At 38.7% G+C, this 10,679-nt stretch overlaps 3 protein-coding genes across 3 annotated transcripts; 2 read left to right on the top strand and 1 right to left on the bottom strand.

Moving 5' to 3' along the window:
- Positions 1-208: 208 nt before the first annotated feature.
- LOC147478952 (glutamyl-tRNA (Gln) amidotransferase subunit C) lies at positions 209-1,844 on the top strand. Its single transcript, XM_086584683.1, has 3 exons — positions 209-366; positions 435-487; positions 840-1,844. Exons 1-3 carry the CDS (start codon positions 275-277, stop codon positions 1,631-1,633), a joined length of 939 nt encoding a protein of 312 aa, XP_086440809.1. The 5' UTR covers positions 209-274; the 3' UTR covers positions 1,634-1,844.
- Positions 1,845-2,599: 755 nt separating this feature from the next.
- On the top strand, positions 2,600-4,559 carry LOC147478951 (excitatory amino acid transporter). Its single transcript, XM_086583351.1, has 3 exons — positions 2,600-2,761; positions 2,842-2,979; positions 4,323-4,559. Exons 1-3 carry the CDS (start codon positions 2,671-2,673, stop codon positions 4,337-4,339), a joined length of 246 nt encoding a protein of 81 aa, XP_086439477.1. The 5' UTR covers positions 2,600-2,670; the 3' UTR covers positions 4,340-4,559.
- Positions 4,560-5,080: 521 nt separating this feature from the next.
- GSO1 (Leucine-rich repeat transmembrane protein kinase) lies at positions 5,081-9,348 on the bottom strand. The gene is made up of 2 exons (XM_086583349.1): positions 5,772-9,348; positions 5,081-5,648 (listed from the first exon to the last, which is right to left on the bottom strand). Exons 1-2 carry the CDS (start codon positions 9,208-9,210, stop codon positions 5,275-5,277), a joined length of 3,813 nt encoding a protein of 1,270 aa, XP_086439475.1. The 5' UTR covers positions 9,211-9,348; the 3' UTR covers positions 5,081-5,274.
- Positions 9,349-10,679: the final 1,331 nt, after the last annotated feature.

Here is a 10,679-nt window from a genome sequence, read left to right as displayed (position 1 = left end):
TGCATAAATCCAACAAAATGTTGTGCATTTTTATGTGATTCAACAAACTTAATTAAACTAAATCTCATTCTTGTTGTCTTTGGTTTAAACTACATCTTCTTAAATTTTATTTTTTTCCTCATTTAGTTCCGTTTGTTAAAAAAACAAGACATATAGTAAGTTACAGCCCAAAAAATCATTGTTTCTTGCTTTGCAGCCCAAAAGATTACTAAGCCCGCCCGCAAACTATAAAAGCAGATGGTGTTTGTTTAAGGAAGGTGAATAGAAATAAAAAATGGTTTCAAGACTCAACTTATTTCGTTTCTTTCGACATTCATTTACCCAAAACTATCAGAGTCTTTGTTGCCAATCACCAGCTTTTCCAAGGTATACAAATTTCTCTTTTATATGTAATTTTCTTGTGGTTTTAAACTCTTTGGAGTCTTTGTTTTCAGGTTGGGCTTTCTTTTTACTTTGAGAAATCAACACTTTTGCCCCATTACACAAGGTAAAGACTCATTCTTTATTATTACCTGATTTTTGCTACCATTGATGTAGAAGAAATGATTACTAGAATGGAAGCAATGTTTCGAAATTAATACAGTGTTATACTCTTTTGTTCCAATTTTTGGCTATTTACATGCTAATGTAGCTTGTTTGCATATTCCATGTAGTCGGAATGGGGTGGGTGTGGGCTGTTTGAAATTGGTGTTTCTACATGTGAAAAATCTATGTATTGTCTCACTGTGCCATATGGATTCTATATTGGCTATTCATTTGGTTTCTCTCTGTACTTTGTAGTATGATTTGTTTTATCTGAATTTGTTGGTTTTGTTGTGTTCCTTTTTCTAATGCTCCAGTATCAAGATCTTATTCCCGTGGTGGACGTAACTATGACTTGTTTGGCAATAGAAAACCTGGCGACGAGGAGTTTAGAAAAGCATGGGAGAAAAGCGTGGGTGATGATGATGATTCTGGTTTATGGACTGGAAGTGATGAAGATAACAATGATAAAGAAGGAAAAGACAATCTAGAAGAAGAGATTAGGAGAGTCAAACAAAAGGCGAAGGAACACTCCCATCTTATTGATGGTGATGACAGTGATGAGTTGAGGAGCATTTGGTCTGACGATGATGAGGAGAAAACACTATGGACCGGTAGTGAAATGGATGATGAGGATGATATTCCTACTGAACCCTATCCAAATGAGAAAAGCGATGAACACATAGATAAATTGTTTGAGTTTGAGGAGACACCAAAGTATCGAACAATCTCAGAGTTGTTGAAAGATGAAAACGAACCAAAGGAACTATCTCCTGGGAAACAAGCTAGGAAACTCGCTGTTGAAAATGCGTTAAAGAAATTGAAGAAGGGGCCTGATGGGCGGTATACCAACGTGTGGGAGGTGATGACTGATATAGACATTCTTATAGGAGCTTTTGATAATATTATCTCAGGACCAGAGTACACTGAACTTAGACAGGGAGGACCAAAGAAGTTAAACATGGAATTCTTCAAGGATATACAAGCGCGGATGAGAGATCCAAATTTCAAGTTCTCCCAGGAATTGAAATTGAAGCCAAAGAGCAAATTCGTCTCAAGAAAGAAATGGCAGAAAGCACAATCTAGACGACGGAAGGCACAAAACCGGTGAAGTTACTTAAACTTTCCTCTGTTTTGTACCAAAACAGGCTTGAAATTCATTGATGTACAAAATGTAAGTGGATATGCAAGATGGCAGTTTGTTCTTGTTAAACGACATAAGTGGTATCTAAAGTTTGATCTAGTTAGGCTCAACAAACAATCTGAGGAATTGTACTTGTGTTTTTAATGTCTAACGTGATACTCACTTCACTTGTACTGTATATATGCTGTGTCTTTGAAGTTATATACTAGTGCGCAAACGAAACACCATTTGATTCAATTTGCAATTGCTGACCATGGCATATAAAACATCCTAGCTAGTAAATTCGTGGAATGCAAAAATTCGGTACGGAAATTATTCGTAAAAAATCAGAAAATTTAGATTCTAATCCGTTTAAAAATTCGGCCCAAAAAAACGAAAAAAATGACACACATATAATTCGTGTTTTCTACGGGTATAATACGAAAAAATCCGGTCATATTTTATTGTAGTGTGTTTTTTTTCATTTAAAAAAAACGAACCTTATTATTCAGCAATTATAAGCTTGGATAATAGAAGAGTATTAATCTTCAGGTTTGAAACGTTCGCCTTATTATTCATATTATACGGAAAAACATATAAAACGAAGTATCGATAAAACATCCCGTTTAATATCTATGGTTCCTTATTACTAGCTATGGTTAAACATCCCGTTTAATATTCAAGTGAGCAAAGTTTAACGCTTTTTTAATAGGGTGGTTGGACAAAATGTCAATTCTTCATTCTACATCTCTTCTCTTCGTTCCTCTCTCTCTCCACTCTCCTTCTCCCTCTCCCTCTCCACTCTCCAAAATTTCATCGTTTCATTCTTTATCGCGATATCTTAGTATATATCGTGAACATGGAACATATCGATAAAAATGAAAAAAAAAAAAACACGAAATTCCAGTCATGGGGAAATTCCAGCCGAGATGTTTGGAATTTTGGAACAGTAGTAGTTTCATTAGTTTGAGTTCATCACTCAGCTAGAAAAAGAAACGAGAAAAGAGACCAGAGAAAAAAAAAAGATGCCGATGAGCGCAACGATGTTAGGAGCACTATTGGGGTTGGGTACTCAGATGTACTCCAACGCCCTCCGCAAACTCCCTTACATGCGTCGTAAGTGTCTTTCTTTATCCGTTTGTTTTTTTATTTAATTTTTAATAATGGGATGGGGTGGGCGTGTTTATATTGAATAGATCCTTGGGAGCATGTATTGGGGATTGGATTAGGAGTACTATTTACAACCCAATTGGTGAAATGGGATGCTAAGCTTCAAGTTGATCTTGACATTATGCTTGCAAAAGCCAAAGCTGCTAATGAGAGCCGCTACTTTGGTCAGTTGTTATCTCCTTTTCAATTTTCTTGTGTGGATTTTGCAATGGTTTAAGTGTTTGATAACTTGGTAAAGTAGCATGTAAGGCCATAGTACAAAATATCAGGATATGGGTATTTATCGATATTCAATTTTTGGATATGTATCGTGGATATATCACTCTCTTTGGGGATATTTGACATTGTTTCACATGCAAATATCGTGGATATATCCAAAATATCGACAAATATCGTGGATATTGTGGATATTTTTTGATATATCATGATATATTATTTATATTTATTTGAAATATAATGGTAAATATTAAATAAAATTGTTATATACACAAAATATCGCCAAATATCTCCAAATATCATAAATATCGTAAATATCGTCAAAATATCACCGATATTTGCAGTCGTATATATCTCTGAACATATCGAACATATCGTGTTATTTATATATCTTTTTTTGAAATCTGGATAGATATCCCCAAATATCGCGATATATCGGGATATTTTGTACTATGTGTAAGGCACCAATAGTTCCTAGGCTATGGTCACTGTTTTAGATGTCATTCATAAGCTCCATATGTTTCTGATTCACTGCTTCAGTAGCTAATTAGCAAATTGCTAGGTTGATTATGACTGGTTGGATCCATGTGCAAGTAGCAAAGCCTTGAATATAAGTTCCTGGTGATGTTTTCAGTGTTTCTTAAATCACTCAGTTTAATGATTTTGAGTAATTTTTTTGTATGGTTCTAGACTTACAGTATTGCATTAAGAGTGATGGAATTGGTTTCTGTGTGCTTAGTTCGTTTCCCTGACGTTGAAGTTATCTTTCTCTTTGTCTGTAGGACTCCTCGTCATGTAATATTTTTTTGCTTTAATATTAATAAAGCATACCTAATATGTTTACCGATAAAATAAACAAGAAAAAAAAACAAGTTGAGCCCAACAGCATCCTAATGAAGGGGGTGTGACATTAGAAAAATGTTGCAAACTTCTAGTTTTAGACTTTGATTTAGGTGTTCAGACGTCGTTAACCAAGTGAACCAGCATCTCACAGTACATTCTCTGCAGCACAAAGTTAGCAAACATAGGGTTAGCATATGCATTTGGGAAAGTGGATTACCTTCTCATTATTTGATTTAGGTAACACAAGTTTTCTAATCATTATGTTGATAATGCCGTAGCAATCTTTTTCCTTTGTGGATACTATATGAAGAGTTCTTTTGATATTTGATTTAATCTATTAAAGTTAACATTAAATCAGTTAGATTTAATAACATTGAATATGAGAGAATACATTTGGATTGTGAGTTTATGACACTCTCTCACGACAGTCTTCTCTCTTTTTGTGCAGAAGAAGATGATGACTGAAGCATTCTTGGTTCAGAGAGTGCGTGCTAAGGCTGTTCAATCTTGAGAATACAGCTAGTCGTTTGAGTTTCAAAATCCTAGTTATTCCTCTATGGAAGTTCAGTTTTTTTTTTTCAATAAAGTTGTTGTACTTCAATGCTGTAGTTAAAACTCTTTTGTTTGGATGCCATTTTGTGTTGTGAAACTTGGAAGTAAAACCAAAGTCAATACTTCCCTCAAATTGCTTGTGTTTGATGTGTTATGCCTTCTTTCCATGTCAGGACTGGTTGAAATGTGCAATAAAGTTTTAAATTTACTGAAGACAAGTCCATAAAGAAAACGGTGGGATGTAATTTGAGTATCCAGTTAAGGACATGAGTAGACTCCCACCCTCTCTGGTCCGGCAACTCGCTTTTACCATAGCGACAGTCTCATTCTTTAAGAACTTGTGTAGTGTTTACTTGTGTAGTGTTTGCGTCTCTGAAGTAGTTGGTGCGCTATTTCTGGACGGGCTACGCTACCATTCTGGGTACTCTAGAAAGCAAATGACCTATCCACATGCTCTCATTTCTCACCTACCCGAATGCTGACATTTCTAGGAAGATTATTGGCATTGATAAACTGCTCTGCTACAAACAACTTATACAAGTGCACGAGTGAGAGGTTCTTGGTTCTATTCTCTCCTTCAATGGTCCATGCTGCCATAATGTTTTCACCTTTTTCGCAAGTTTAACAAAACTTTAGGATTTCAGAGAGGATATAGAAGCTCAGAATAGGACACATGGATATAATTTGTGCTACAGACTGCCACCAATAATAATTCATTTACATGTGATACTTCTCAACATATTACAATTTGGTTTTTTGTAACTTAACGTACATCTTGCCTGTTAACCTTTTCACAAAGAAAACCGGAAGAAGGTTTTAGAACTGCTTTTGGCGCTCAATGATAGATTTTATGTATATGGAGTCATGCTCATTTTCTTCGCAGAAGGCAATTTATTAGCGTTGGAGATGTGAAGCAGTTGATCACAAACTTGTCGGGATGATAGCCTCTCTGCTGGTGAAGTTCTTGTGCATTCCAATGCGATATCAAGCACTTGGAAAATGGCTGATTCTTCGTTAGGCAGGAGCGGTTGTAATGCATAGTCCACTAACTCCTCTCGGGCAGGACTTGACATATCAATGCGTGACTCGACCCACCTGACCATATCCATGTCTGCACCAAAAGTTCCATCTGTTGGCATTCGCCCACTAACAAGCTCCATTAACACGATCCCCATGCTATAGACATCACTTTTTTCTGTGGCCTTCAACGAGTAAGCGTACTCTAAAAACACAAGAAAGTAAGATGTTCAGTAGAAGCTACAGAGAGGTTTAGAACCATAACTATATGTTCAAGATAATGTTGTCCATTTATGAAAGATGCATCTAACGTTTTAAGCAGTTTTACCTGGTGCAATGTATCCAAAAGATCCGGCGAAACAGGAATTAGAATCCGTATAGCTGAAATCATTGTTCTCAACAACAGCCTTTGCCAGCCCGAAATCTCCCAAATGTGCTTCCATATCGGAATCAAGTAACACATTGCTTGATTTGATGTCCCTGTGAATGATCTGTGGAACACAGTCATTATGAAGATACTCTACACCTTGAGCCAATCCCACTATTATCTTCAAGCGCATCTCCCAGTCCAGAACTGTTTTCTTCTTGTTACTCACCAATGGCTGGTGCAACCAATCCCATACACTTCCATTCTCCATGTACTCATAAATCAACATATTTGATCCTGCTCCTTTGTTACTACAGCATCCCATCAACTTCACTAGATGTCTATGTCTTATCCTCCCAAGTGTCCGCATCTCCCTCACAAAGCTTCTATCCAGTAATAGATCATCTTTCCTTAATATCTTTTTAACTGCAACCGTCTCTCCAGTCGGTAGCTCTGCCTTGTACACCATCCCAGATCCACCAGACCCAATCACATAAGCGTCGCTCAAATTGTTGGTTGCTTCCATGATATCATCCCATTTGAACTCTCTCTTTATAGCACCACCTTGGAAGAGTAGTCGCCGTTGTATCTGGTAAGAACTAGATGAGTATGCACAGTTCACTTCACGGGTTCTTTTCAGGGCTTGGCGCCTGCGGTTGAGTAGTAAAAGTCCTACCACTAGTATGATAATGGCAGCAAAAGTTGAGGAGGCTGTAATAGCCACCATTGTCGACGAATTTGGATTATAATGGTGGTCATCAGAATCTGAGTTCTGACATGCATCAAGAGGTCTTCCGCAAAGTCGAAGGTTCCCTGCAAAGGCATTGGGTGGCCAATGGGAGAGTTGCTTATCTAGTTGGCCTTGAAGATTGTTATAGGAGAAGTCAAGCTTGTTCAAGCTGCTCATCTCACCAACTTGTGTAGGTACTTCCCCAGTGAGTCCATTGTGAGATAGATCAAGGACTTCGAGTTTCGATAATGTCCCAAGAGAAGGTGGAATATTTCCGGTGAAATTGTTGTAGCTAAGGTCCAACATGCTCTGTAGGTTGTGGAGTTGTCCGAGCTCAATTGGTATTTCACTATCAAAGCTGTTATGTGAGAGATGAAGCTCGTACAGCTTGCTTAATCTGCCGATTGTCGCAGGAATAGGCCCAAAGAATCTGTTTCGGTCGAAATTTAGGACATTCAAGGATGTGAGATTTCCGACCTCTGGAGGGATAGTACCATTGAGTGAATTATTCTTGAGATAAAGCACCAAGAGGTTGGAGCATTTGAAGAGGCTTTGAGGAAGAGGCCCTATGAATTGATTAGAGTAGAGTTTGAGCTCCCCTAACTGAGGCAAATTTCCTAGCCATGTCGGTATGGGTCCAGTAAGAAGATTGTTGTTAAGATCAATATGGGTCAGTTTCTTGCACAATGAGAGCTGTAGGGGTATGGTTCCAGTGAGTGAATTGCTAGAGAGGTCTAGGAGAGAGAGTTTACTGATTCCTCCCAGTGTCCAAGGGATTTTACCAGTAAACCGATTACTTCCCAATCGTAGCCTTTCAAGTGAAGGTGAATTCCCCAACTGTCGAGGAATCTCATTCTCAAACAGATTGTTTGTGACATCGAAAGAAAGAAAGGAACGTGAACTGCACAATGGAATAATACTACCATTCAATCTGTTATTGGACAGGTTCACTCTTGTCAAGTTGGCAACATTTCTCAGTTGGTCAGGAAGATTACCTTGGAGGGAATTGTTGTAAAGCATAAACTGCTGCAAGGATTCAAGAAATCCAAATGTCTCCGGGATAACACCAGAGAGACGATTATCTGCCAAATCAAGAATAGTTAACTGCTTGCACTGGCCCAAGGTGGCTGGAATTTCGCCCGATAGATCATTTTGTCGAAGATGGAGAAACGTTAAATTCTTTAGCCTTCCAATAGTAATTGGAACATTCCCAGTAAACTGATTGCCGAAAAAATCGATCATCTGCAAGCTTGAACAGTTACCAATCTCCAATGGAATTTCACCAGATAACTGATTCTCATAGAGATAGAGAATTTCCAAATTTCCAATCATTCCAACCTCACTAGGTAGGCTGCCATTCAAGTTATTGTGATACAAGGCCAGTGTTTGGAGATTGCTGAGATTTCCAATAGAGCGAGGAATAGAGCCTACTAGACTGTTGTTATTCAGCAAGAGATCAGTGAGCTGAACTAGCTCAAACAATTCGCTTGGTATTGTTCCATTCAACTGATTATCAGCCAAGTCCAACTGTTCCATTGACCTGCATTGTCTTAATGATACAGGAATTTCGCCGAAGAACGCATTACCTGATAGGATCAAGTGCTCTAAATTGCTTGCATTCTTACTAATGCTACAAATATTGCGCGGTATAATGCCAGAGAGCTTGTTATTAGATAGCACCATGAAATTTAGCTCTTCCATGGACATGAACATTTCTTCTGGAATCTCCCCAGTGAGCATGTTCCATGACAAATCCAGAGTCTGAAGACTACCCAGTTTCGCCAATGACTTGGGAATAAGTCCTTCAAGTGCATTTCCCATGAAGTTAAGGTAAACCAGTTGACTCAATTCACCAAGTTGACTCGGAATCTCTCCAGAAAGAGAATTGTTGGCCAAGTTGAGTTTCTGGAGAGTAGTGAGACCACCCAATGCACCTGGTATTGCGCCTGTGAGATTGTTGACAGCTGCAGCAAAGACAATGAGACTCGAGGAGTTACTGAGTTCAGCAGGAATCAGTCCTTGGAGTTCATTGTCTTGGACAATGAGGTTCTGTAATTGTCCAAGTCGACCGAGTTCTTTCGGAATTGGACCACTGAGACTACAAGAGGCTAAGGCAAGAGTAACCAAGTTTGTAAGATTACCAAATGAGCTAGGAATTGAACCAGTGAGACTATTATCGCCGAGTCGAAGGACTTGAAGACTCGTTAAAGAACCGAGTTGAATAGGAATGGGACCAGTAAGTTGGTTAGAGAAAAGAAGCAATGAAACAAGCTTAGAGAGGTTAGAAAGTTGAGGTGGAATGGGACCAGTGAGTTGGTTAGAAGAAAGGTCTAAGTGGAGCAGGTGGTGTAAGAGGCCTAGTGAGGCTGATATTGATCCAGTGAGTGATGAGTCAGATAAGTTGAGACTCACTACTTGGTTTGGATTCAACTCACTGCATGTAACTCCACTCCATGAACAGAAACTTGGATTCTTATGAGACCAGTCTTTCAACTGGTTCATTGGGTCTGCAACAAATGATTTTTTCACCTCCAAAAGAGCTTTTAGAGTTATATCCGAGTCAGTTTCATGATGAACTTGTGGTGGCTTGTTTTTGCACAGAACTAACTCAAATGAAAAACCAATCAGCAAACACAGAACAAAGGCTGCATAGAACAGTTGTTTGGCCATTTTTGGTAATGTTAAGAGTGAAGTTGAGTTTAGACTTTAGACTGTATGCTGGGATGTGAAGAAGAGTGAGAGACATGAACAGGGAACCATGTTCATTCATGGGCGTGTTGGTACTTGGTCATGACTCATGAGACAGAGTGAAAGAGAGCATTGAAGTTGGTTGTCTTGAGCATTAGAAGAAAGTGTAAAATGTTGTTTTGTTGTCAGGCCTAGTTTGGATAGAAAAACGCGGTATCTGTGCTGCCAACCTTTGTGAACGAATGCATGAAACTGGATATGGTTCTTGAATAGTGCGCCAATTCAATGTTGGAAGTCTTGGTAATGAATGAAGAAATGGGGAGTATTGATTTCTGTCTTGAAGACGAGATAAGAAGGAACAAAAGCAGAGGAGTGAAACAGCAAAATGCAGCTAATCCTATTAATTGTAAACTGCTAACAGGCACAGCTTAACAAATACATTATGTATTGAGTTGTTTTTTCAGTGTTTTTTTATCCGAAAAGCTAGTGTGTGCGCAGGGTGTACCCATGCGCAAGCATACTGTCAACGGCTCTCATTCCTGCGCACACATACATCGTGATGCACCCTTGATGTCCTCTCTTTTTATAGTATAGTTTTACAATCTTGTGATGTATGTATTAAGTCATCTTGATCATGTGCATCGGGACTAATATAAACTTCTTGTTTGAGGGTCTTCCTTATATCCCTAGTCATCCAGGAATGTTTGATTTGGTACAATCCTAGTAGATTCATGGATTTATGAGTTTGTGTTTTGTATTATTTGTCAATGGTCTATCACTCTATTGTTCTTTTAAATATTTTACCCCGTTTTAAAACTGAGGAAGGCAGCTACGGATGTCCATTCTCTGTGGACTCGTACCATGTTTAGTATATATAGTAAGCACTGGATAGGAGATGTTATTAAACCACCTGACAAAGCCTCCTACTTCTGGAAAGGCATTCACAATGTCTTCAATTCTATCAGTGGGGGGCTGATGTGGAGAATAGGGGAAGGCACTACCATCTCCATCTTGAAGGTGGCTTAAATGTCTAAACAAATGCATATGGAAGTGTGGGGGTGGTGGATAACTCCCTAAATAATCTTCATGTATCGGACCTCTTTATGGCAGATGGTAGTGGCTGGGACCTAGCCAAGCTCAACAAAAGTTTCCATCCTTTCTTAAGTCAGTTGATTCAGGAGATAGTGGTGAGACCTGAAAGGGGTTAGACAAAATGGTTTGGGCTATGGAAATTCCGGGAAGCTTATTTAAATGTTTATGACTTCCTTAAAACTAAGGAAGGTAAGATGGGGCAAAGTCAGTGTAAATTGAGAGCTCTCAAGCATATATCTCCTCGCCATATGCTTTCTTGTACCCAGATGTTTATCTGGAAAATATACATGCAAGTCTTGGCCTTGGGAGATAGGTTGTGAAAAGCATATGGGGGACTTCTCTGCCCTTTTGCAACAAAG

Source organism: Coptis chinensis, chromosome 9 (genome assembly GCF_015680905.1).
Source record: "Coptis chinensis isolate HL-2020 chromosome 9, ASM1568090v1, whole genome shotgun sequence".
NCBI classification, from domain to species: Eukaryota; Viridiplantae; Streptophyta; class Magnoliopsida; order Ranunculales; family Ranunculaceae; genus Coptis; species Coptis chinensis.
Note: the sequence above shows the minus strand (reverse complement) of the source record. Positions and strands in the feature narration are given on the sequence as shown.

Excerpts from the sequence above, each read along its gene's own strand:
- GSO1 (XM_086583349.1), bottom strand. The coding sequence starts at position 9,210 with ATGGCCAAACAACTGTTCTATGCAGCCTTTGTTCTGTGTTTGCTGATT. Across the intron at positions 5,649-5,771 it reads TTTTGGATACATTGCACCAG|AGTACGCTTACTCGTTGAAG; the intron begins GTAAAACTGCTT and ends TTGTGTTTTTAG.
- LOC147478952 (XM_086584683.1), top strand. The coding sequence starts at position 275 with ATGGTTTCAAGACTCAACTTATTTCGTTTCTTTCGACATTCATTTACC. Across the intron at positions 367-434 it reads CAATCACCAGCTTTTCCAAG|GTTGGGCTTTCTTTTTACTT; the intron begins GTATACAAATTT and ends CTTTGTTTTCAG. Across the intron at positions 488-839 it reads CTTTTGCCCCATTACACAAG|TATCAAGATCTTATTCCCGT; the intron begins GTAAAGACTCAT and ends CTAATGCTCCAG.
- LOC147478951 (XM_086583351.1), top strand. The coding sequence starts at position 2,671 with ATGCCGATGAGCGCAACGATGTTAGGAGCACTATTGGGGTTGGGTACT. Across the intron at positions 2,762-2,841 it reads CAAACTCCCTTACATGCGTC|ATCCTTGGGAGCATGTATTG; the intron begins GTAAGTGTCTTT and ends TATATTGAATAG.